Source organism: Psittacula echo (genome assembly GCF_963264785.1).
Source record: "Psittacula echo genome assembly, chromosome: 3".
NCBI lineage: Eukaryota > Metazoa > Chordata > Aves > Psittaciformes > Psittacidae > Psittacula > Psittacula echo.
The window spans coordinates 103,001,791-103,029,639 of NC_137736.1; the positions used below are offsets into that span (position 1 = coordinate 103,001,791).

The window sequence follows — 27,849 nt, forward strand, 5'->3', positions numbered from 1 at the left end:
AATTCTGTTTTCAAATGACATTGTGTCATGACCAAGTTTCCTAACTTTTCTTAGTAAAAAATTTAATCTCAAAAAGCACATTAATGCCTTAAAACAATGAAAGTACATTTATAGGTATCCATGTATCTAGTTTTAACTACTTTATTTGCAATAAAGAAATGGAAGAAAAATCTCTTGTGTTGCAATTTTCACTGTTACTGCCATGTTTGTTAAAAATGTTGATGGTTCAAGGTTTTGCCTACTCACAGGACCTCTGTCCACAAGACACTTTTGCTCTTCCCTCACTTCAGTTCCTGAGCACAGTTACACCTGCTGTCCTGCACCAGCCCAACCAGCGTGGCTTGGGCTCACCCTTATATGTGCATTGTGACCTAGCTCCTGAGAGCTCACCTACTTAGGACACCTAGTAATCCTAGGAGATGAGTGTGGGGACCTGGAAGTATCCTGGGGCAGAGAGAACACACTGCGGCCAGGGTACAGCCCTGTGCTTTGTCCTGTTCTGACTTCCTGGTGATTCCAGGGCTTGCTCTGAGTTCTCTGTGTGTGCCCTCCAGCTGAGAATTAGCATGCTGGTTTAAGTTGATCTTGAAGCAGTTCTTCACAAAAACTGGTAACAAGAAATATGGCTACTGATTAGTACCTTTGCTGCTAAGATTCAGTACACCCAGCTAGTTATGAATGCTAACCTAGGTCCAAGTCATTACTTAAATTATTGGCTTGGTATGGAAATTGTTTCCAATAGGTATCTCAAAAGGCAGCATTCAGTAAATCCTGAAAGCAAAACGAGCAGCTAAATTTAAATGCAGTTATAGTGGAGCACTTTTCTAAATTTCTAAAATTTAGAAATTTTAGAAAAATTTCTAAAATTTTTCTAAAATTGTTTATTGATTAAAGTATTTCAGACAATTTGAACTCAACCCACACCTCAAGTCATAATTCACTGATTAGATGATATAATAGTCTCAGTTATAACTTGAGACTGTCAAAAATCACCTCCTGCTCTAATATATATCAGACAAGTGAAATTCTTTCACTCTCCATCCTTATGTTCTACCCCCATACAACGTAAGGCACTAGATCCTCCTGGATTAGTGATCCTGCTGCTGTTGTGGTATCAGCACAACTCGGGCAGACTGAAGGACACAGTGCCCATCTTGGCTGGGGAGGTGAGGCCCATGCCGGCTGCCTGGCCCCCAGCACCCCTCTCCGCTTTTCCTGGTTCACGGGAGAGCCACAGCGGCCGCGGAGGCTGGGGTGGCCCATCCCGGCTCTGGGCGCACCGCGGCGGCGGCGGCGGGGCGGGTCACGCCGCTCCCTCAGGTCTGTGCCAGGCGCTCAGCGGCCGTCTCCCCGCGCAACGGCGGCGGCATGGGGGAACGCAGCGGCCGCCGGGCGACACAGCCCGACCGCCTGGCGCTGGAGCTGGGCCGGGAGAGGCGGAAGAAGTGAGTGCCCGGCGGGGACGGGGCTGAGGCCCAGCCCGCACCGTCCCGCTGCTCCGGGAGACGCTCTGCAGCAAAATGGCGGGGGCTGCCTGGGGCGGGGGCGCGAGGTCCCCGACCGCGGCTGTGCTGGGAGCATGGATGGGGCGGTGGGGAGGTGTGCGGTAACAGGGCACGGTGGGGAGGTGTGCGGTAAAAGGGCACGGTGGGCACAAGGAGCCTGGAGAAGTAGGGTGAATGATTTTAGCCAAGAATGGGGCTGGTACAGTCAAGGAAAATGGGACTGGGTGTCGTAGTTTAACTGCAGTAGGCAGCTGAGCACCACGGAGCTGCTTGCTCAGTTCCCTTCCAGAGGGATTGGAGGAGAGAATCAAAAGGGTAAAAGTGAGAAAATCTGTGGGTTGAGGCAAAGACAGTTTAATAAATAAAAAGAAAAAAAGAAAACTAGAAACAAACAAGAAAAACAAATGATGACGAAAACCCCAGTTGCTTACCAGCAGCTGACCAATGCCAGGCAGGACTGCCCTGGAAAACTCCACCACCCGCAGTTTCTTTGCTGAACATGACATGACATGGTCTGAGATATCCCTGTTGTCAGCTGGGGTCAGCTGTCCCGGCTGCATCCGTTCCCAACTCCTTGTGCACCCCCAGCCTGCACAATGGCAGGGTGGGGTGAGAAAAGGCCTTGGCTCAGCAGTAACTAAAACATCTCTGAATTATCAACACTGTTTCCAGCACAAATCCAGAACAGCACCATACCAGGTACTGTGAAGTAAATTAACTGTAGCCAAGCCAAATCCAATCCACAGGGATTGAAAGCCACGATGGGATAAGAACAGGAAAAGTCCTGACGTGAGTGGATGCCTGTTTGGGACAAGAAGGATCAAATGGGCAATGAGGTGCTCTTTTTACTTGCTTTCTTCCACAGTATTGAATAAAACTGGAAAACTGGATTTTGCTCTACTATCAGTAAATATCTCTGAAACCTACAGGGAAAGTATGGGCATCTGGTGCAGTTTGCAGAGAATATGAAGACTTGTTACTGGTACCAGTTAGTTCCCTTGCTTAAGCAGCAGATATTTCAGTGCCCTGATGATTGTTAATGCTTGCACAGCAGTGGGATTCTAGGTTGGGTTTTTTCCCACTTTGCTTTGGAAGTTACACATTTTCCCCTGTGTTAAAGAACATGATTGCCTTTTGAATGTTAATATATTAAAAGTTAGAAAATGTCAGAAGCTCCTGTGCTGCCTTAAATCAGACCTTTAATATTTACATTTCCATACCGTTTTCAAACATTCTATTCCATACACATTTTCCCCCTGGACAATGTTTTTTTCAGTGTCTGGACTGCAGATCTCTTCAAACTAGTCCTGCAACTGCAGACTTTATAAAATGTTTGTCCATTACTGGAAATGAGAAAACAATATTAAGAGAGTCAAAATGGGTAGGCAGCTTCTGCATTCAAAATGGCACAGAAAGGAGGCTGGGCATACCTGCACCAACGTTTAAGCAAATGTCCTTTTACTCAGTCTCCTGAACTCAATATGTGTCAATATTTCAGTTATCCTCTGCATGCACCAAGTCTTTTACTTTGACATGTGATCCTGATATTATGGGAGTTCAGGTAAAAAGCAGAATGGTATTGGCTTTGTTTCACTGCTCAGATTTTTATTTTTTTTTTCAATCAATGAGAACCTGGATTCTGTATGTACCTTAAATTCTTGCTAATCCCTGAGAATATTCTGCAGGATTGGGCCCAAAGTCCATGACACTTTATGAATTGATGACGTATTTGCTGATAAAAGAAAAATATATATTTAATTAAAACCTTTCTTGTGATGGCATGACAATAAAAGACTTGCTGCTCCAGGTGGATGCTACAACTGTTTCCCATTTATATCTTGTGTGTGCAAATAGACAATACCATTATTGCTGTTTTTTCAGAAGTTATTTATTCAACCTAACTGTTAATGACCAGGCTTGTTAGACAGGTACATCTAAACCAGTGGCATATGTAGTCAATGACGCAGAAAAGCTCTTTGAAGGTGTGATTCACCTGACCTACTTTGGCTGGCTGTGCTGGTATGAGATGGCTCACGCCTTAGGAGGTGCCTGTTTCTCTCCATTGGGTATAAGGCCAGCTAAGGATGGCTGGCTTGCAGATGTCTACATTCCTTCACAGCCACCTCACCCTTGTTTTCTTTTTACTGGCTTATTTGATTATTGTGTCATTTAGGCAGTTTGCTGACAGCCCACCTACCACTCATTTAACACTGCTGAAGAAGAGTTTTTCCTTCAGAAAGTAGACTGAATCATCTATTGTCTGTAAGGGGTCTATACCTAAGGTACCTGCTGATGCTCAGTGATAGTGGATGTAGTACTGTGAAATCTTTCAAAGGCTTTAATGAAAGTCAGCTTAAATTTGCCTCTGAATTACTGTAATCAATATTTGGTACAGGTTTTGGCTGGGAAATGTCATGGCAAATGTTTCTGAGCGAGACAGAAGGCATATAATGCTGTGGTATACTTCTTAATGGACAGAGGTCTTAAAGCCGTATATTTATGCATGTCAGCTACTTGCTAATGCTGATAGAGTTGTGTGTTAATTCAGCTTGTGAGATTTCAGCTTCTGTGGCTTTCCTGGCAAGGAAAACTGCAGCATTTTCCCAGCACACTGCTGGCTGCAAGTCTTGTAAGTCTGCAGCTTTCAATACTGAATATGCTCTTCCCCATGGTGCCTTTTGCACTGCACAGTATTGTTTCTGCTTTGCTTGGAGGTTCTGAAGGCATCTATGTATTTTGTCTTCTAGAGGAATCAGTAAAGCTCTGCCACATTATAGAGCTGATGATTTGCCCTGAGCTTCTCCTGTAATTTTTCACTGCTTTCTCTCTCCACTATAGAAAATCCCTTCAGGCAGCCTTTTGCCTGATATATGTACCTGATATCCAGATCTCGCTAGCAAAATGTGCAGGAAAATTACTTTTATCCTAAATGGCTTTCACTTTCAACTAAAATAACACCTGTACCCTGTTTTAAAAAGAAACTTAGCAATTTTTTTTCTTTTGTCATTTCAATCACAGGCTTCTTATCTGAACTGTGCTTTTTCCTCCTTTTCTTCATAAGAGCTTTGTTATTATGCTTAGTATGCAAGGATGTAGTTAAGTTCCCCTGGTGACTTAAATGTGAGCTTCTAGGATTTATGGGCTTTCTTCTGTGATGACTATAAATTGCCCATTGACATGGGAAAGATTCATGGGCCTTGAATATGTCTGATTATGCTTAACATCTGTGAGGTTGCAGATAAAGTCACACCACAGTCCCTTTAAGTACAGACCAAAATCTCTGGGTACGCAGTAATATACAGTTGCAGTAGATTCACAGTTACAGATACATGGCATGACCATCACTTTCTGTCACAATTAGAATTAACTCCACAAGTGCAAAATACTCTGATATGTTAAAAAGCTGAAATGTTCACCAAGTTGGTCAACGTCATTTATTCCTGCATCCCTTCTCTGTCAGGGCAGTGACTGTAATTTACTGCATATACACTGACTAAAATAGTGAGGTTTCACCCTGGCTACTTCTTGGGTGCTGTTGGAGTATTAAATGTTTAATAATAATTATATTTAAAAAAATAATGGATTCAGTTGACAAAAGAAAATAAGACTTTCTGTCGGTGTAGCAAGTTGTTGTGGTTTAAGCCCAGCTGCAAATCAGAACCACACAGTCTCTGTCTCACTCCCCCCCTTCCCCACCCCCCCCACCCCCCCCCACTCCTGGACGGATGGGGAGGAGAATCGAAAGAATGTAACTCCCACGGGTTGAGATAAAAACAGTCCAGTAACTAAGGTATAACACAAATCACTACTGCTGCCACCAATAATAATAATGATAAGGGAAGTAACAAGGGAAGAGAATACAACCGCTCACCGCCTGCCGACCAATATCCAGCCCTACCTGAGCAGTGATCTATCCCTTCCGGGTAACTGCCCCCAGTTCTACATCCTGGGCATGACGTGCTGTGGTATGGAATACCTCTTTGGTTAGTTTGGGCCAAGTGTCCTGTCTCTGCTTCCTCCCAGGTTCCCCTCCTCGCTGGCAGAGTATGAGACTCACAAAGTCCTTGGTCAGAGTAAACATTACTGAGCAACAACTAAAAACATCGGTGTTATCAGCGCTGTTCCCAGGCCAAAAGTCAAAACCACAGCACTGCACCAGCTACCAAGAAGGAGAAAAATGACTGCTACTGCTGAACCCGGGACACAAGTACAGTCTGATACCTGACAATTTATCATTTCTGTATGCATTTTTCATCAGGACAAAATATAAGTGGAAATTGGCTGGCAGTTTTGCTAATGGTGCAGAAAGAGTAATAAAATCTAATGTAGGAAATGTTGTATATAGTCATGGAATGGTAACAAAAATTAAAAACTGAAAACATTGGATTTAAAGGATTCATTGTTCCTGTGTTATCCCTCTACATCCAAGCACCTAGTTAATATTTCTTTGAAAAAGAAAACACTTTTTTGATACAGCTTAGCTCTAGTTACAACTTCGACTGTGTTTAATCTCAGTGTTATTTCCTTCAAAAATCCAATTTTAGCACTCACTGTCATCATAATTCCTTCTTTTCCAAGCATAGGGAGGTTGAGAAAAAAGTGCTTTACAGAAACCTCATCTGTTTGTACTGGGATGATACCAGCAGTGTAGTAAGATTTTGGTTTTTTTTCTTCCTAGCCATCTGCCTCTTTCATTTGCATGGGAGCAAACAGGCAGCAGCCATCAGATTTCCTTTGGTTTTCCTGCATCTAAGCTTTTTGATTCATGTGTTACAACTCTATCTTTTGCTGGGGTTTCACCACACCCTTTTTGTCTCCAGCAAGTTAGTAGTACTTTCGTTATTTTTCTGTCTGTGTCCCTCCTATCTAATTTAACATTAGTAGGGATAAAAATAGTGATGGAGCAAAGAGAGAGACCGAGTTCTCCCCTGCCATTTGAGATCTCAGTCTAACTGTGCTGCAGTATGTTTCTTGTTCTGAAAACTTACTTGCATTACCTTACATTACTCTTCTTTACATTTCTTTCCTATTTAAACTCTTCAGCCCTCCATATTCCAGGCATACCTCTGCTCTTTCTTAATATCTGTTGGTTTGCTTCTGCTTCTGCAGCTTTCAGTTGAAATCTGATGTTTCAAGCTATGGAAATGTCACCAACTGAATGTGAGGATGAGGAGTGCAACAGGTGATGCCATTTCTCAGTAATCAGCTCTGTCGTCAGAGCTTTAGTTTCTCATAGGCTAATGAACTGCATCTTTTAAAAGCATTTTTCATTATGAACATTTTCAGAAAGTGATGATCAATGTTGATGTGGAAGCTGCCCTTCAAAACAGAAAATAAAATACCCACCAAAAACTACAGCAGCACAATGACTTTCTCTCCTGCATGCTTTATGAACTAGGCTATGATTCAAAAGTTATCTATCATCATATTGGTATTGTAAAGCATTTACCAAAGGACCTTATTTGCAGAGTTGTGTTTGAAATAGCTCAATTTGGGCACTGAAAACTGAAGGCACCCAAGAACCATTGATTGGTTTTTGAAACCTTGGTCTTCTAAACTTAACTTTAAATGACAGACCCACAAACTGCTGTTGTGTTGTGATGCATTGTGTTTTGCTTGCACCTATGCTGGTGTGGGATGTGTTCTGCAGATCTCACAGGCAGGAATATTTTTCCATAAATATCTCCAAAGAGGTTGTTGGCATAAATATGGTCAGTAATTTAGTCAGCAGAATATTCCTCTTGGTGTGATCGTAGAACCACAGAACAGAATCATAGAATGATGGATTGGAAGGGACCTTAAAGATCATCTAGTACCAAGTCACCTGCCATGGGCCAAGACACTCTCCACTAGACCAGGTAGCTCAAAGCTTCATCTAACTTGGTCTTTAACATTTCCAGGAAGGGAGCAGCCACAGCTTCTCTGGGCAACCTGTTCCAGTGTCTCACTACTCTCATAGTAAAGAATTTCTTCCTAATGTCTAACCTAAATCTACCCTCTTTCACTTTAAAGCCATTCCACCTTGTCGTGTCACTACATGCCCTTGTAAAAAGTCCTTCTGCAGATTTCTTGTAGGCCTCCTTTAGATATCGAAAGACTGTTATAAGGTCTCCCCTGAAGCCTTCTCTTCTCCAGTCTGAACAAGTAGCCCAGTGATTCACTGTAGCCCTGTGAACTACTATCTTACCATTTACAAGAATGAGTCATTCAGCACATTGTCAGATGCGTGCAGGTGAGTTGTGCTCTCACCGAAGTCCTCTGCTAGCTTCCGCTTCTGGTCATACCTTCCAAGGCAGACAGAGCCCAGTTTCCATGATCCTTGTCAGCTGTCTGGCAGCCCAACCAGTACACAGAAGTAATCAATGGGCACAAATATATTTCCCCACAAGATTAAGGTACTGAAAAAGATGGCTTTTAGCTCTTGTATATTTTTGTAACACTCATCTTACTTTAATCACTGGCTTTCTTTTCTGATAGTCATAATGTGTGGTGTGTTTTGTTTGGTTTTGCTGTGGGTACAATTTAGAAAATTACTATTAAACATTGAGCAATGAGTCAAAACGAAGAATTCATTCAGAATTTCAAATGGCACGTCTCTCAGGCACCTTCGTGTTCCAAAAAACCCTAGCATACTCCTTGGGCATCTTTCAGGTGAAAAATGAAGGACAGTGTCCTCTTCACATTTAATTCTCATGATCTGCTAGACAATTATTAACTTTTAGGAAATTTTAGTCTTCTTTTTTTTAATAGAAATAATTTAATTCACGAAGTAGAAATGCTTCTAATTTTTTTTTAAGGCACTGTAGTATCCATAGGCAAAATTACATTAAAAAAACGCATGAGTAAGATGGTGCAATGACATGAATGACCAGTAGATACTTCAACTTAAAATATATTTGATTTATTGTTTTTAATAATAAGATTAATGCAGTAGCCAATTTATTGACTTCTCTCAATACCACAGGCAAATGCTTGAAATCTCCATGTCTGAACTGAGAAACACTGTCACAGAATTGGAAAAAAGACTTAGCAGTGTTGAAGATGAAGGTAAGTGAATTACACCAGAGTCTTGCTAATTGAGTAGAAAACTAATTCTTTTGGGAAGGCCTTAGAGAGATACATATTTTTATTTAGAAATTTGAATTTTCCCTTTTCAAACATGACTATCGTAGGTGAGAAGTTGCAAATGTGAAATTAAGGAATGCTGCATGCTACCATGATAACTTTTTTTGGTTAATTATTGATGAAATTATGAGCAACATGAATTCATTAAGTTGGTTAATATTCTGGCCACAGTAAGCCCAGTGAAAAATTTCCTTGATTTATATTTTCAAGCTCTTTTGTATGCTAAGATCCTCATTATGAGGATTACTAATTGGAGACTTTCTCCATCTCCAGAAAAAGAAATGGGAACGGTTTGAAAAAATGCTAACTTTTGCTTGAAATGGCATGAAATAATCTGGGAAATAAAATAAGCTGTATTTGGTTTTAAGGTAATGAATGGAAAACCAGATATGAGACACAAGTAGAATGGAACAAACATCTGGAAAAGCAAATTAATACTCTTCAAGACAAGATGGAGCTTATTTGTGGAAATTCAGCAGGTAGAAATAGGCTTTTGTGACAGTTTTTCAATAAAAGTAGTGATTATATGTTCAAATTATATAAATGAAACAAATTTTCTGCTTATTTGTAGATAAATTGTCCACTGTTCACGCCTTTGATCAAATGTCTGTGGTGAGTACTTGTGGTGTCATGTGTTTCAGTTTGTGCCCGTTGCCTGTTGTCCAGTCACTGGGCACCACTGAGAAGAGTCTGGCTCCCTCTCCTTCATTTCCTCCCATCACATATTTATACATATAGATAAGCCCCCCCGGGCTTCTCTTTCCCGGGCTGAACAGTCCCAGCTCGCTCAGCCTCTCCTTATGTGTCAGATACACCAGTCCCTTAATCATCTTTGTAGACCAGCTGCTTATGCTTACACAAGTGTTTCCATGTGACACTTTTGTGCTTCAGATTCTGAAGATTAATGGGAGTTTACTGAGCCTAGAAGAGGCTGCATGCTCTATTAATGGGAATGATTATCTGTTGCAAGTGGGGAGTGAATAATTAACTGCTCTTTCTGATCTGATTCATGGCTTTCAGATAGTAAACATTCTTGCCATGTTTACTACTGTCCTAAAAATCATGGTGTTTTCTAGGCTGGAAGAATTTTATTTCTTTTTTTTTTTTTTTTTTTTTTTTTAATTATTATTAAAAACCTGATTAAAAAGAGAACAAAATCTTTCCCATTCCACTTTCCTATTTCACAGAATTCATTTCACAGCTGGGATTATGTTTGAAGAGAAGTCTTGAAGAAAGAACATAGATCTAGAAAATTTACAATGGAGTCGGATTCAGACAATGTCATTCCTGTCCACCTGTAAGAGGCGGACATAGACTGACAAGCACACGTAGAGTATCAGAAGTGGGTATTTCCATCCAATTGCTAGTATTCTGTTAACCAATTCAATTAGACCTTGCCAAGCATTCTAAGAGTCATTACTAGTGAGATAATTTCCTTTAGCTGGATCGCACCAATCCAGTGCATTTCTGATTCCTGCTGAATACTGCCTTGCCTTCTTGCCTATGAGCTATGGTTCTAAGAGATTCAATTACTATTCTCATAAAGGAAAGAGTGTCAGCAAAGCTGGAAGATTCATACCGCCAGAAGGAGTCTAGTAGACAATTTGGAGAGTCCTAGACTTAATGACACCTAGGGAAGTCTGGAGCCTATGTGCCACGCCATAGGTTTTTCTTCTGCAGTTTGAAGTCCTTCCTTCAGCCTTCCAGCTTAGAATGAATACAGTCTTTTGCTTGTCAGCCTCAGGGGGAAAAAAGTGCATAGGGATTTAGTGAAATGTTTCATTTTTCCTTGTTATGATTTTTGAGAGATGAAAAGAGGAGAAGAAAGCAGATGTATTTTGTGGGTTTTGCTGTTTTTCTTTCACTGAAGCTATCAGAAAAGTCTTTATATTTGCACATATTTCTGGAGAACGTAGAGCTGCTTTTTTCTTTTAAGAGATAAAACATTGGTAAAAAGAATACACAGATAATTTTGTGGTATTCAAGCATATAAGTTTATCTAAATCCTTTTTATGTTTTTGAGAGCTGTTCAAAAGAGTAGGGGTGAATATTTAGCTTCTCCACAGATGAGAAGAAAGAGCAGATGTGGTGAGTGGGTGTAGAAAAACAAAGAGCTTTGCAGCCAGTCATCAGTCTACACTTGCTCGAAGTAAAAATGCTGAGAGTTGGTATATATAAAATCATATGTGTGTGCTAAATCAAAAGTACACTATGATATTCAGCTTTCAACTTTCAGTTGCATACGAATAGGAATATATTCCTATATAAATAGGAATATATATTTGCAATGCATATTGCATATGAAAATTTCTTCACTGAAAGGGTTGACAAGCACTGGAATAGCCTGCCCAGAGAAGTGGTGCAGTTACCACCCCTAGAGGTATTTAAAAGATGTGTAGATGTGGTGCTTAGGGACATGGTTTAGTGGTGGACTTGGCAAGTGCTAGGTTAATGATTGGACTTAATGATCATAAAGGCCTTTTGCTACCTAAACTATTCTGTGATTCTATGATTCCATGATTCTATGAAGCTCTGTGGAAAGAGCAAAGTGATTCTTCCAGCAAGATGGTACAATTTCGATAATATCGCAACAGGGGTTGGTAGATTCTCTTTCAAGCAACATATTTAGAAAATTAAATAGTATTTGCAAGTCTTTTTAGGGTATGTTCCCAAGGAAGTTAGAATTATGCAGTTAGAGTTATTAGATAGACCTCTAATAATTTGTAACTTCCTAAGCAATTTCAACTGTATTTAACAGAGGAGATAACTCAAAGATACTGAAGAGATCAGTCTCACTCAGCTAGTCATTTGTGGTCCTACTCTAGTCAATAGAAGGAAAAAAACCCATGTCTGTAGAGTAATTCATCCCATTGAGGGATAGGTAACATAAAATATTCTCTCCATATCAAGCAGTACAGGGAAAATAAAAAAAGATTAGTCATCAGGGACCCTGGCAGTCAGCAAGCTGTAAAAGCCTGAATGAAGGAGAAGAATACAAATGCAAATTCTGGAGTGATGAACAAGGAAGCACAGAGGATTTTCTGTGTTGATAGATTGTAATAATTGTTGCAGATGGCTTGCACTATTTTGCTTTAGAATTAGAATCGTAGTGATGAATGATTCCTTGCTATGAAAACACCCCTAAACCATTTAAATATGCAATTATCATTCTGAAGGCCTTATACTGACTTGAGGTAAACCTTTCTTTTGTTGTTTCAAAAAAATAATGTAGGTATCACTTGACAGTAAATGTAGAACCAATACCTTGAACACACAAATTTTTACAGCCATGGTTTTGAAAATAATTTTTGTGTACTGAGGACAGATTAAAAATAACCTAAACAGTGACAAGCACAAGGGAGTTCCAACAGTGAAAACTGTTTAGTCAGTAATTTCCTTTATGTCCCAATGAATAATACAAATGTCATACAGTACTTCAGAAATAATTACAGAAGCAATGCCTTCTCTCTGAAGTATAACATGATGTGAATTTTACTTGCCTCTTAAACAGGTTGCATTCATTCGCATTTCTTCATGAAATGAGTTTTGGTGAAATACATGCTCTCTGCTAAGTGTAATTTCCCATATAAGCAGAAAGAAAATTATTCCTTTCTCTCTCACCATTTCTGCAAGAAAGAATCCCTAGATAGCAGCTTTAGTATGCAAATACTGAAAGGCATACTGCAAAATTAGTTCAGAAGAGCACATTCCTGATAGCATTGCCTTAGCAACGCTCTAGTTAAGATTAGCCAAGGAACCAAGGTTGCTGTCATAAATCACCATTTTCAGGAATGTCCAGCATCATAGCTGAGAAAATTGTGACATTAAGGGCCAGATACTTGTTTTGCATAGCTGCTTTTCTGAGAGCACAGTGACTACAGAGCTGAGACCCTCACACAGCCACCTCAGGGTTTTTCCTGTCAGTTTTAAACTCAAAGCAGAATGTGTGGCAGTGTCACACTGGAGAAGGTGTTGGCAACATGACAGGAGAGGATCTTGGGTTTATGAGAATACGTAGCAAAGACTTTGTATTTCAGCAGGTGTTAATAACTGCCTATAGGGAACATCAGCACTTTACAATGGCATAGAAAATGTTGACAGCTCTCCTAGCAAGTGACTGTCAAATGAACCTTTTTCCTCTTGCTGGATTAAGTCACCAGTAGCTTTATGGGAAGAAGAAATCAGGTATTCTATCTTTTAATGAAACTGAATTTTGGAGTATTTTGGAAAAGTTCTATAGCCTGGTCTGACTGCCCTAAACTGTATCCTACCTCCTCACAGATTTCCCCTACCTCCTTCTTTCAGGTGACCTCAGGGAAATATTTTGGATGTTTCCAAGAAACCTTTTTGATTTGCATTTGTTATGTTGGCATTAGTTGTTCCTCCTGGTGGTGTCACACAAACCAGCAGACTATTTTACACAAATCACTTTGTGGTATTCCCAGAGGCAGTATACATTTTGTATTTCAAAGAAAACAATCAGGGAAAAATCTTGCAGTCAGGTGACATTATTATTAACTGGCTGTTTTCAAGAATTTCTTAGCAATTGACTGGGACCCTGCAATATCTTCCAGAAAAAAATGTAAAAGGAAGCAATGTCCAGCCTTTTTCAGGCCTACCGGGAGAGATACTAAATGAAATGTTTCAGAGTCAACAACAACTTGCTCTGTCAATCTGAACCACAGCAATGGAGGTATCTGTTTTAACTTCCTCATCCCCAAGCCAGCAAGTAACCACTATGAGAGACCAGGTTACATAAGGATTTAGGCTAGCAGTGTCCCACACCTATAACACTGAAGGAGCCTGAACATTTCAACAAGTCGCCAGGTTGATTTCTTTTCCCTGGCCATTGCCGATGTCTGGTGTGAAGAAGATACTGCACACACGAAGTTCAGCTCTCGGTCTGGTTTCAAACAAATATGATGCTAACCACAAGGGGGCACTTGGCATTTAGACAAGTACAGGAGCCTTTCTCCGCCTGTACTGAAGCCCTTCCAGGATCTAGTATATCACACACACAGTATCACAGTATGCTAGAGACTGGAAGGGGCCTCAAAAGATCATCTAGTCCAATCCCCCTGCCAGAGCAGGAACACCTAGATAAGGTTACACAGGAATGTGTCCAGGTGGGTTTTGAATGTCTCCAGAGAATGAGACTCCACAACCTCCCTGGGCAGCCTGTTCCAGTGTTCCGTCACCCTCACTGAGAAGAAGTTTCTTCTCAAGTTTAAGTGGAACCTCTTGTGTTCCAGTTTGTACCCATTACCCCTTGTCCTATCATTGTTTGCCACTGAGAAGAGCCTGGCTCCATCCTCGTGATACTCCCCCTTTATATATGTATATACACTAATAGGGTCACCCCTCAGTCTCCTCCAAACTATAGAGACCCAGCTCCCTCAGCCTTTCCTCATAAGGGAGATGCTCCACTCCCTTAATCATCCTAGTCGCCCTGCGCTGGACTCTGTCCAGCAGGTCCCTGTCCTTCTTGAACTGAGGAGCCCAGAACTGGACACAATATTCCAGATGCGGTCTCACCAGGGCAGAGTAGAGGGGAAGGAGGACCTCTCTCGACCTACTGACCACCCCCCTTCTAATACACCCCAGGATGCCATTGGCCTTCTTGGCCACAAGGGCACAGTGTTGGCTCATGGTCATCCTGCCATCCACTAGGACCCCCAGGTCCCTCTCCCCTACACTGCTCTCTAACAGGTAGTTCCCCAACCTATATTGGAACCTGGGGTTGTTCCTGCCCAGATGCAGGACTCTATACTTTCCCTTGTTATATTTCATCAAGTTATTCCCTGCCCAACTCTCCAGCCTGTCCAGGTCTCGCTGGATGGCAGCACATATTGCTAAGTATTTTTTATGTAAAATTTTTGCAGTAATATATTTATAGTGAATTTATCAATATAAACTTAAAATCAATTTTTAAATTAAAGCTGTAGTATTGCTTTTTGCTCTTGATTAGTTTAAAATGATGTCAAAAGATTCAGCTAAATCAGCTGATGAACATCAACTCCTAGTGCTGGAGGGAAGGGAGGTTATTTTCTATACAAAACTTCATTTGATTTAAAATGTCAAGGAGAATGGATTGTGAAGGCTTTTTGTGTTCTTGTGTTGTTTTTTTTTTCTACAGGACTGACAGATATATTGCTTCTGTTCTAACTCATGGAGAAATTTAAAGAGGATTAGAGCTGAAGCAGGTTGCCTTAAGGATCAATAGTCTACATGAGCTGGGCTCTGCTGAAAGCAAGTTTGAGCCTCCTGATGATTTGTCACCTTGTTTGTTGTGAAATGATTCACAGAAATTGTCACCTCCATTGCCACTTGTAGCCAGACAAGGAAAGACAAGGAAAAATCCGGAATGAGAGCAACTTATGTGGGTGGCCTTAAAATTCAGCTGCAGTATCATTCTGTATAATTTCATTTTCTGGAAAGTGTTAAGCCAAATATGTAACTTGAGTCAAATGAAAAGGAAATTGTGTGAAGAAAAAAAAAAAAAAAAAAGAACTGAAGAATTGGTGTTCCATTTGTGCAGCTCTGGGCTTTGCTCAGTGCTGGATGCAAGACTTAATGTGTCATTGCTTTGAGAATGAATCTTGCTAAGCCTTGTAAAATTCCATTACATAAAGAAAGTATTCATTTAAAATCTCAGCGTGTCTTTTAGCTTACCAGCTTGCTCAGAGTGGTTTGACATGGACAACTTACTGAAAACTGATCTTAAACTTGGGTTAAGTGCTTTAGTCAGCTTCTGTCTCCTTTTCAGGAATAAATTGTCCAGCTATTCAAGGTTTAGTAGAAGAACCTGCAATAAATCTAACTTAAAAAAAACCCAAACCAACAAACATTTCAATATTCAGTTAAACCATTTCCAAAAAGCCTTTTTTTTCTGATTTATCTTACTAGTTCATCCTGGAGTTTTGTTAGTAATTTCTTCTTCTGGATGAGTGTTAAATAGCTGGGAGGCTCCCCCCTCTGCCCTGGTTCTCTTGAGCTTTTACTGGTCCTTGCTTTTTGAATTGAGGCTTTTCTGTGCTTCAAGAACTTTGCTACAAGTCTGTGTTACTGTATGCTTTAAGCTCTGTTTTCTGTGAGCTTTTGCTTTTCTGTTGTTTAAATGTATTAAGCACTAAGCTGATCATACAACCATAAGCATCAATAATTGAATCTGTTTCAGTGAGGTTTCTTTCAGCTGCTTCCCACAGAATACAGGAAAGGAAAATCCATCCGTTAATGATTTAGCTGCATTCGTATGCTGGTTCTCTTGCTTCTTGATTTGTATTGTGCAACAGCTAAAGACTTCAGATATATAAGGTCTCAGCTAATTCTTCAGTTACTGCGATGAAAGCAGGTGTCAGAGGTAACTTACAACCAGTCCTGGCTAAAGTGGGTCTTTAGAACCTCTCTGAAATTTTTCCATTTAAAATTTTCTTGCACCTGTTTTTGAAATTGCATTTTATAATGTTTGGGGACTGGAGAGGTCTTTTAATTGAGTAGGAATGTCTGTGTCACCTAGATTTCTATAAGAACTTTGGTATTACTATACAAGCTTTGCATCCTAAATAAGGTATGTAGACCCAGGAATAGCAGTCAGGAGGCTGAGTTAGCTGCCTGAGTTTCTCAGGTATTAACTGGAGAAAGGCAGCTAGATTGGGATTCACAACAGAGTGCATAATAGAGATGGAAAATCAATAGGAAGTTGGTAAGAAACATCCAAGAGTTGTGTCTGCATAATGTTTCTTTTCCAGAAGTAGGAATGACCTTGTAGCCATCCTCACTTGTTCCTTCTCCATCCATGTAAATTTTGTCTTTCTGACTATTTAACAGTCTGGCTTCAAATATTATCTCAGCATTAGTTAAGCATGATGCCAAAGGCACTCTCAGGATATGAGATATGAGACTTCAAGTTCTTAGGTTAGCAGAGGACTGAAGTGTAACTCATCTAATTTCTTTGTGGGCTATTTTTTAGGCTGTTATAAATAAGAGGATTCCTTCCTTGTGCAGTGTGGGTGGTGCGTGCCTCTCAGGTTGTGCCCCATTAGGGGAATGACCATTAGGATGCTTTGCTTTGAGACACCATAAAGGCTTTCAGCAGCAAATTAAGCAGCTTGGTTAAACGTGTGCTTATAGGCAACCACAACAGAAACAGCTCAGATGCCTACCTAAGTTATATGACAAAACCACATCTGAAGAATTTAAGACATTGCATAGATTGCTTTATTAGCATTAGGATGTTACATTCTGCCTGAAGTGCAATTTAGACTCTAGTCCCTTTGTGATTTTGAGCTTCACTTCCCAATCTGTAAATTGGGAGTAATTTATAAGTTGCTTATTTCACAGGAGAATTGTAAGCATAGGTACATTACAAATTATGAGGCACCCAGATACTATAGGGGTGGTAACTGTATACTTTAGTCACATTATGAGCCTATTTCTATCTGCTTACTCATAGAAGGAGTGTAGTGCGCTCTCTGTTTCCTTGAGGTTGGATATCTTCCCTGCTCCAGATCTGAATGAATGCCTCGGCATCTGCACTGGACCAGCTGCATTGGCAGCAAAAAGTAGACAGCACTTCTGAAAAGATTAAATGAAAAATTATCTTAAAGTAATTTACTTTGTAGGTGAGAGAACTCAAAGAAATTAGGTGAGTACCACCACTGAGGAGGTACCAAATTGCTCTATTGTAACGGCTGCAACACCAAGTCTTGCTGTCTCATGTAACACTGATGGACAATCTAGTGAGGAAATTAGTGGGCTGTGGATTTACATAGAAAAAAACTGGAAAGCAGCATGAATTTCTGTATTTATTGTATTTAAGCTTACTGTGGTGGTACGAAATATGTTGTAGGTGGTACAGATTATGTTGTACAAAATATGCTGTCATGTGGTTGTAAGCTTTAATGTGCAGTGAGGTCAAGAAGGCGAAGAAAATTGGTTTTGTATCTTGACAGTGCTGAGGCCTTCTTTATCTGTCTTGTTTAATTCTGTACAGACACTGATGTTGTAATGAAATAACACATGACCCTAGTGGAATTTAGCCAAATCTTCTCTTTAATTGGCAGCTTACTTTTTCTCCCTGAATTGGCCAATGTTGACTGTATTGAATGTAGGAGCCTTCTGTACTAGGACAAAGATTTCATCTGCATCCAAGGTACTTCTGCTTTAATAAGGAAAAAAAAACTCAAAACAAACAAACAAAAAAACCAATTCTTTTCATGTCTCCAGAGTGTCTCTTATAGCAAATTAAAGTTAATAACAGTTCAGTCATGTGTGAAACATTCTTGAAAGATAGAGCTCTTCTGTATCCTTCTTTTTTTTTTTTTAGCAGTGGGAGGGGTTATTCTTTCTTGTCAACATGAGAGATTTTTTTTTGCCATGGCTTTTGCCACGCTCCTGAAAAATTATGACATTAACAGAAATCATTCCTAGGGAAATCTCAGTAACAGCCAGTAATGTGTTGTACAGAAAGTTCTGAAAAAGAATAAAAGATGCAATGTTCGAGCAGATGCTCGAAAGGAGAAGACCCAAGATTTCAAACAGGCAGATGTAAGAGGCAGGTATATATGTCTGGTGGCTATCTGTTAGAAACCATTGGTAGGAATATTGCTTTACACATCCAGAAAACACCTTGATGATGTCCAAAGTCAAGGATGTAAGTTATGGACCTGAGATGAAAATGCTCTATGACAATGTCTAGATGTTTTTTTCATATTTCTAAGGAAGGCAACTCCACAACTTTTCTGGGCAGCCTATTCCAGTGCTCAGTCACTCTCACAGTAAAAAAGTATATCCTGATGTTCAGAGGGAACCTCTTCTGTTTCAGCTTGTGTCCTGTTGTCCTGTCACTGGGCACCATGCTTTGCACTCTCCCTCCCGGTAATTATATGCATTACTAAAATCATAGAATCATAGAAGAGTTAGGGTTGGAAAGGACCTTAAGATCATCAAGTTCCAACCCCCCTGCCATGGGCAGGGAGACCTCACACTAAACCATATCACCTAAGGCTCTGTCCAACCTGGCGCTGACCACCACCAGGGATGGAGCATTCATAACTTCCCTGGGCAACCCATTCCAGTGCCTCACCACCCTCACAGTAAAGAATTTCTTCCTTATATCCAATCTAAACTTGTCTTGTTGAAGTTTTAACCCGTTACTCCTTGTCCTATCACTACAGTCCCTAAGGAAGAGTCCATCCCCAGCATCCCTGTAGGCCCCCTTCAGATACTGGAAGGCTGCTATGAGGTCTCCACGCAGCCTTCTCTTCTCCAGGCTGAACAGCCCCAACTTTCTCAGCCTGTCTCCGTACGGGAGGTGCTCCAGTCCCCTGATCATCCTCGTGGCCCTCCTCTGGACTTGTTTCAACAGTTCCATGTCCTTTTTATGTTGAGGACACCAGAACTGCACACAATACTCCAAGTGAGGTCTCACGAGAGCAGAGTAGAGGGGCAGGATCACCTCCTTCGACCTGCTGGTCACACTCCTCTTGATGCAGCTCAGGATACGGTTGGCTTTCTGGGCTGCGAGCGCACACTGAAGCCGGCTCATGTTCATGTGCTCATCGACCAACACCCCCAAGTCCTTCTCCGCAGGGCTGCTCTGAATCTCTTCTCTGCCCAACCTGTAGCTGTGCCTGGGATTGCTCCCACCCAGGTGTAGGACCTTGCACTTGGCATGGTCAAACTTCATGAGGTTGGCATCAGCCCACCTCACAAGCCTGTCAAGGTCCCTCTGGATGGCATCCCTTCCCTCCATAGTATCAACCGAACCACACAGCTTGGTGTCATCGGCAAACTTGCTGAGGGCGCACTCAATCCCACTGTCCATGTCACCAACAAAGATGTTGAACAAGACCAGTCCCAACACCGATCCCTGAGGGACACCACTCATTACTGGTCTCCAGCCGGACATCGAGCCATTGACTACAACTCTTTGCGTGCGGCCATCCAGCCAGTTCTTTATCCACCGAGTGGTCCACCCATCAAATTGATGTCTCTCCAATTTAGAGACAAGGATGTCATGTGGGACAGTGTCAAACGCTTTGCACAAGTCCAGGTAGATGATGTCAACTGCTCTGCCCCTGTCCATCAGTTCCGTAGCCCCATCACAGAAGGCCACCAAATTGGTCAGGCAGGATTTCCCCTTAGTGAAGCCATGCTGGCTGTCACCAAGCACCTCCTTGTTTTTCATGTGCCTTAGCATGTCTTCCAGGAGAATCTGCTCCAAGAGTTTGCCAGGCACAGAGGTGAGACTGACTGGTCTGTAATTCCCCGGGTCATCCATTTTCCCCTTCTTGAAAATGGGGGTTATATTTCCCTTTTTCCAGTCGTCGGGAACTTCACCTGACTGCCATGATTTTTCAAATATGATGGCCAGAGGCTTAGCAACTTCATTCACCAGCTCCTTCAGGACCCGCGGATGGATTTCTTCAGGTCCCATGGAGCCTTCTTTTCTTTAGCCTGTGCACTCATAGGTCTCTTAGCCTATCCTCACAGGAGAGGTGATCCAGTGTGTTAATCATGCTTGTGGCCCTTCATTGGACTCTCTCCAGGATCTCCATCTCTCTCTTGTACTGAGGAGCCCAGAACTGGACACAGCACTGCAGGCGTGGCCTCACCAGGGCTGAGCAGAGGGGAAGGATCACCTCTTATGAGTTGCTGGCAGTGCTTTACCTAGTGCAGCCCAGGATACCATTTGCCTTTTTTGCAAAAAGGGAACATTTCTGGCTTACATTCAGTGTGTCCACCAGAACCCACAGGTCCCTTTCTACCATGCTGCTTTCCAGCTGGGCAGTCTCCACCATATATCAGTTCATGAGATTGTTCCTCCCCAGGTATAGGACTTTTTGGACTTCTTGCGCAGTGTCATGAAGTTCTTGTTGGCCCATTTCTCCAGTCTGTTGAGGTCCCTCTGGATGGCAGCACAAACCTCTTGCACATCAGCCATTCCTTCTGGTTTGGTTCATCTGTAACCTTCCTGAGGGAACACTGCACCACATTGTTCCAATCATTAATGCATTAATGAAGATGTTAAACAGGACCAGACCTTAAGGCTTAAATTAGGTTTGGGATTTTTAACTCTTAGTAAGCATTCATAATCTTTCTGAGAAATAGATCATATATTGATACTAGACTTCTGGATCTGAGGTTTGCATGATAAATAGGTAAATATTTAAACATTTCTACAAAAAAATAAAAGGGGGGGTGGAGGGGGAAAGGGTGAGAAGTATTTGGAGAGTCATATTATCTTATTTTCCATGTTTACCAGGAAAATCTGGAGAATAAAGGCGTTGCAAAGCATTAAGATTGGGAGAAGAAATAACTTAAGGAAATGGTCAGGTAATCAGTACAGAAAGTGAAAGGATTCAGCTATTCTGTCTAGAGAGATGCTTGAGTTAGAAATTTAAAAAAAAAAAAAAACCAACAAATTCTGAAACAGACACTTATTTTACACAATGGGCCTAAGCAGACAAATGGAAGACTCTGACTAGCTTGAACTGTAATAACGTTGATAATGAAATTATAAGGGGATAACAAGCTTATCACTTCCACTACACAGCAAGCGAAGAACTGTCCTGTCCAGTAACCAAAAATGGACTATGTTACTTTCCCTCATCCCAATTGTAGACAAGGCAGATGGCTACACATGTAAGACAGATAGTGTCCCCACAAAATACTGCATTATAGTCAAGTTTTTATGAGTTAACTTTGACATCCCATATGCCTCTTCAGCCAGTCCAGGAGCTCTCTTGACAAACTGTTTGAAAATGGATGTGCAGATGACATCTGAAATCTTCCTCCTACTAAAAATGAGCCATGAGAGTGAACCTTAGTTAAGAGTAAGGAGCAGTTCTGCCTGGTCACCACAAGATAACCTTGCTAATCTCTCAAGGAACTACAGTGTGGAAAAACATATCTATATCATTTAACACAGTGGAAATGTGTAGCGCATAACTGATAATTGTAGCATATGGTTAGTTGCTTTTGTCTCTGCAGTGTGCCATCCAGAACCTTGTAAACAAAAAATGTACAAGAAGCAAATAGAATAATAAATATCATAATGCTTGAAGAATAAGGACTATGGTGATAATATCTTTATACAGAATGGAAATATTTGTAAAAGGTTGTTTTATTTTCTATAACCATAGGGTTCCTTAAAGAAGGTTATCAAACAACTAGTAGAAGAGAAGAAAAGTCTCCAGAATCAGCTAAAAGACAATGAAGTTAGACTGGAACAAGAAACAAAGGTTTGTAATCACTGTATGCCTCTAATCTAGAAAAGACATTATGTTGTCTGACAGACAGTGTGTGTGGAACACAAAATAGAATAGTTCCACAAAATACGTCACTGCAAAAAAAGCTCTGCTGTATATTTGCTTCTTCCTGTATGATTCAATTTTTAAAATATTTTGCTTCTTATATGCCTTCTTATAACTGTAGGCTTACCACAAAGCTAACAATGAGCGGCGCATGTACCTCTCAGAGATCTTACAGGTAAGAAAAATATGTGACTCAGTAACTTAAAAATCATTATGATTTCTTAATGTAGCAACAGTATCTGTTAATACCATAAGGTCGAAGTCTTTTATCACTTCATATCTGGCAAATCCATTACAAAAGCTTCTGGTTGCTTAGTCTGGAGATGAAAAGATTCAGGGGAGACTTTATCGCTCTCTATAACTACCTGAAAGGAGGATGGAGAGAGAAGGTGGATGGTCTCTTCTCTCAAGTAACAAGTGACAGCACAAGAGGTAGCAGCCTTAAGCTGCACCAGGGGATGTTTAGATTGGACATTAGGAGAACTTTCTTCACAGAGAGAGTAATCAGGCATTGGAACAGGCTGCCCAGGGAAGTGGTAGAATCACCATCCCTGGAAGTGTTCAAAAACTGTGTAAATGAGGCCATCAGTGACATGGTTTAGTGGTGAACTTAGTAGTCCTAGGGTAAAGGTTGGACTTGATGATCATGAAGGTCTTTTCCAGCCTAGCTGATTTGATGATTCTATGACTAAAAAAAAATAAAATAAATAAATTAAGAGCTAGAAATGGAAAGTTTGCTACAGTTTGTTTAATTTTAAATATGTTTTTGCTTTTGTATCAACTGGAGTTCATTGTTCCCAAAGATAATCGAAGTGCCCTTAATTGTGAAAGCTGAAGAAATTTTTTAGTACTTCTTTGCCCATCCATTAGTCACAAGACTGCTATGCTACTTGAATGTTTCAGTTGAAAAGAACAGAACCGAATTATTAGCAGCAGTGACACCTACCTTAAATAGCAAATCCTCCTTTTCATATTTCTAATTTTTCCTTTTAAAGACAAACTAGCCAGCCAGCTCAGACTGACAATACTGCACGTATTTCAGTTAGATTTGTAAGATAAGGGATAAGATACCTTGTTCTGGTGAAATCAGAGGTTAAATTTTATTGCTGCAAATTATGTAATATGTAAAAGTCGATACTAGAAACTGGAGAAACCTGTAAAGGAAGCTGTAAAGATTTTTAGTACTTCTTACTCTGAAAGTACTCTTAATTCCTGAATAATACAAAAGAAGTAGCTTAGTGTGATACTCAAGAATGACTGTCACTGCATCCCTGTCATAGTTAACTGCAGTGAAAAGCTGTAATTAGCAGTGTTTCCATGTGTTTGCACAGTGGCAATTGATTCTTTCATGTTGTTCATTGCTGCTTGGGGAAATATGAGAGAATTGCTTAAACTAACTTTCCAGCATGAAACCAAGAAAAAGCCCCGGAAATACCCAGCATAACTGTTAATATCTTTGCATTAACAGTGAAACTGGGAATGGCTGTAGAAGGAAGGTAGAAAATAAAAGATTTTTAAGTAGTTCCTGTTCTCAATGGTTTAATCTTTCAAAGGTACAGCTAAGTGACTATAAGTTGGTTTGGATTTTTTTCTCATTCAGAGAACTATGTTAGAAATATAATGCTTCTTCATTGAAAGAGTGGAGTTGCAGGCAGTATGACAAAAATATGCTAATTGAAATTACATATTCTCTGATCATTCAGATTAATAAATAATGGTATTTTTGCACAGCAAAGGATTTTGGCTTGTGTTCAATTCCCCAAATCAACAAGGCATCAGTATAATACATGCTTGAAGTATTTTATAGCAGTAAGATTGTAGTTGGTCAAAATTAGTTTGAAAATATTTTACTTCCTTAACTGTGGCTAGGATATAACTTGTTTTGTAAAAAAATGGCTATTGCAGACCTCAGCTACACTTAAAATTGTTGAAAGGCAAAAAGCAGATTCTCTGACTGGCAAGGGAGACAACCAAATACTGAGGTAAATTTTGTTTATATTCACTCTGTTTTCTGCTTTATTTATTTTTTTTTTTTTTTTTGCTAAGTATCATGTTTTGATTATCACAACTTTCTGCTCTTGGTAAATATTGCTGAGCATAATCCTACTGACTAGGTATTAATATATTTTTTCTGCTGCTTTTAAATCAGTTTTATTTAATAATGAATATGTTGCAATATTGAAAGTACATATATTTAAGTGGCCTTTTTGAAATCTTACAATACCTCTGATGTTCTTTCAAGCTATGTTAAAAATGGATTTTTTTTTTCCTGTATTACCGCAGAGTTGGGAGCAACAAGTATACCCTGTAGTCTATAAAGAGTAATTTAATTAAATAAATGTCTTGCTTGGTCTTTTTTATCCAATGGAGATTTTAAGCTTTTTGTGGATGGTAATGTTAGTGATTTTAGATTACAACATATATAGGGTTCATTGTTTAACAGATTTCTGTTTAGCAATCTGGGTTAGAAATTAAAATTTGAAAAGAGCTCACCTGTTCTGAGCTATATAAAAATAAAATTAATTTCTGATTGTAGTGCTTATGAGTAAGCTTGAAATTGGAGATTTATTTTGTAGCTGTACTGCAAATGGTAAGAATATGAAGTACAAAGAACAGAGGGAATCACATCAAAAGTGTCTTAGACCTAGTATCCTGCCTCCAGTGGCCATAAGTAGATGGCTACAAAAGCGTGTAAGCAGGCGGATATAATATTTGCTTTTGGAACTCTCCCAAATGTTTCTTATTTGGAGATTTCCTGAGCTCAGATGGTCTCTCTGTATTTAGTAGCTCACACTAAATACATTTCCATGAACCCACTTGTAGTTTCTCGCTACTCGTGTGGTGAGGGACGGAAGCACTAGTTCCCTCCGAACTAGGGCTGAGACATAGAGCATTCACGGAATGCGGGTCATCAACAATTTATTGCGCAGTTAGAATTCCTTATATCTGCTGCCTAAGCACCTCCCCAGGGTCAGCTGGTTCCTGTCCCTCCTGGCAACCTCCCGTCCATGCACCAATCCCTACACCTACTTACCTATATTATTAAAGTGGGCATGCACAATATATACTGCGAACATCTGAAAATGTAATGAGTAAATTATAAGCATGAAATTGTGTAGACGTATTTGCTTACCAGCTTTATCCTTTCATTCTGTGTAAGCAGAGAATCACAGGATTTTATAAATTGGAACCATGGATCTTCATGCTCCAGGGGAGAATATTAGTAGAATATGAATTATTGTAGTAGAATATGAATTGAAGTCTATAACTGAAGTCTCTCAGTACAGAAAAAAGCACTGTATGGGTCTGAGGTACCCCATATATAGCCAGTGTTGCTTCTGGGCCCTGTGATGTTCAACACAGCTCATGTGAAGAAGGCCAGGAAGCTAGAGAATTCAGTGTCTCTGCTAGGAGAATTCAATGTCTCTGCTGGCAGACCATCAGGCAGATATTGAGATGGGCTGAGGGTTAGCAGTGAACTATGATTATGTTGGGGTTTTTTTGTACTTCATTTTAGTAGACCATTACTTACCCTGAAATCACATGACTGTGTTTCTGTAATTTCCTTTGTATCAAAGAGAAGAAAATAAAGTGTCCTGTAATTGCTGGTCTCAGAAGAAGCATATTATGACAAAATATCCCCTTTCAACCCATTTTCTCTCGGTGGATTTTTTTTTTCTTAACTTTTCAAAGTACTTTATGTACATGAATGGAATTCATCTTTTAAATTGTCCTTAGTAGCGATGTATTGGCTTTGCAGTCCAATTTGGAAAGCATTGTCTTTTATAACCAGTGACTTAGAACTTTCAGGTCAGACTTTGGTCTTAGTTAGCAACATGAAGATAAAAATGGGGATTTGGCATAGTTTGGAAATACTAGAACATAAGTAAGCAGCCCTTGATCGTCACAAGGTTAACACAGTCATTGTATTATTCGTTTTTAATTATGTCTTGATTTACAGCCTGAAGTTTGTTCATTCAAGCTGACACTAATGAGAAATTATTTCATTCAAATAAGAGAAGAGCTGCATGATTGAAAATAAACCTATTCTTGAGAATAATTTGAAATTTTTATGTCCAGAGTTCTTATCTCATTTATGTTGGCTTTTCAGAAAATGCCTGTCTTCATTGGATTTCAAACCATACTAAGAAACTATGTTAAAACAGAAAACTGTTTTAACTATACAGGTATGGAAAACCCAACCTGTATATTAAAACAACACTGAAACACTTTTGCATGGTAATTGTAAACACTAATTGTTGATACATTCAGTTTCTTGGCCATCTAAATATAGAAGCCAAGTGCTGCAGAGGTTCTTTTTATGGTATTTCACAGGGCAGGAAGAAGATAGGCTAGCTGACAGTTGGGAAAAACATGGATGTTTTGATGACTTATGTCTCTGATGCAATCTAAGCAGCCAATTTAATATCATTCCGAGCACCTGCTGTTATACTGAGGCATACAGCAGGTCTTATTAGCTCAGTTTGAACATTGCACTGGCTGCAGCTGCCTGGCTTCAATGTCCCTAAGTCCACCTGGTTTTGAGTGGGAAAAGGTTTTGCTGCCTGCAGAATTCCACACAAACATATGCTGTCTGTTTGGCCCAGCTCTACAGTGGCCTATGGATCAATTAAATAATGATTTATTTATATATTTATTTATATTAAATAATTACTGTTTATATAAAACAATAATTAAAAATAATTTATATAAAACAATTATTAACAAAAATTATAAACAATCATTATTGTTTATAATGATTTTGAGTAATCAATTTATTTGAATTTAAATAAATCAATTATTCAGCAGACAGGGGTCTTGGGCTCTGGTCATTCAAGCTCGGAATAGAAGTAGTTCTATGTGCCTTTGGGGGCAGCTCTCCCATTAAGACCATGACTGCTTGTAAGAGCTGGAACAAAGGATGTGTCAGTCTCAAGACTAGTGAGCCCTAGGGACAACTTTGTTGCCCATTTGCCCAGAAATTTGAAATTTGTACAGATCATTTCATCATAGTTTCTACCACATAGCAAAATATTTCTCTTGCTATAATCATGAATATAATGAAGTGATTTTGTGGTGTATTTTCCTTCAGGATGCCTTTATTTAAGAAGGACATTGAAACCCAATATTTTGTATGCAAAGTGCTGTCTGTCCACTGTAGTGATGAACAGGGAGAGAAACAAATGTACATTGCGTAGGAGTAGAGATGCATGCTGCTTGATCATGAGAATGACCCTTCCTGGAGATTTGTTTTCATTCTCATTGATTTCTCTTTGAAGATCAAGATGAAAATACCTGTTTTAGGTTTCATGTAGATGGAGTATATATTCATGATGAGTACAATTTCAGAAGTCTTCTGGCAGCATTTTCTATGTAAGTTCATGGGCTCAAAAGCATGGGCCTCCAGAGTGGAATACCTGCAGAGAACTGTAACTATATCTACGTGAAGTGTTTTTCCATTTCCTAGTGGGGATTATGTAGCTGATCAAAATGTCTCCTTAGCCAGTTATCATTCTCTTTGTGCAAATGTTTAATATTCACCTCATGTTCTTCAAACACCATCATTTAGGTAACGGAAGTAGTCAGGAATGATGAGATGAAGATTGAGTTTGTACTCAGAATAATTAGATGCTCTGCTAGCCTGCAAACCCAGAAATATACTTGTTTTTTCCTCTCTCTCAGATTTATTAATTCATAATAATAATCAGTTATGCAAATATAAAAAGCATGCAAATTTCTAGCAGTTAAAACTTAGAGGGAATGTAACACTTGATGATTAACTTCACTCATTTTATTTCAGAGGGAGATACAGTGTTCCAGGAAACCCAAAGATGGTTAATCCTCAAAAAGGATCGATTAAAGAGACTGTAGGAGTGAAGCAGCTTCCAAAACTAAAGCACTGA

The 27,849-nt window shown here is 39.9% G+C and overlaps 1 protein-coding gene across 1 annotated transcript; it reads left to right on the forward strand.

The window, feature by feature from the left end:
- Nucleotides 1-1,368: 1,368 nt before the first annotated feature.
- LOC308218627 (coiled-coil domain-containing protein 169-like) lies at nucleotides 1,369-27,849 on the forward strand (the record flags this gene model as incomplete). The annotated part of the gene is made up of 8 exons (XM_080612902.1): nucleotides 1,369-1,445; nucleotides 8,470-8,552; nucleotides 8,999-9,109; nucleotides 9,202-9,242; nucleotides 21,776-21,874; nucleotides 22,068-22,121; nucleotides 23,852-23,928; nucleotides 27,747-27,849. 8 exons carry the CDS (start codon nucleotides 1,369-1,371, stop codon nucleotides 27,847-27,849), a joined length of 645 nt encoding a protein of 214 aa, XP_080469028.1.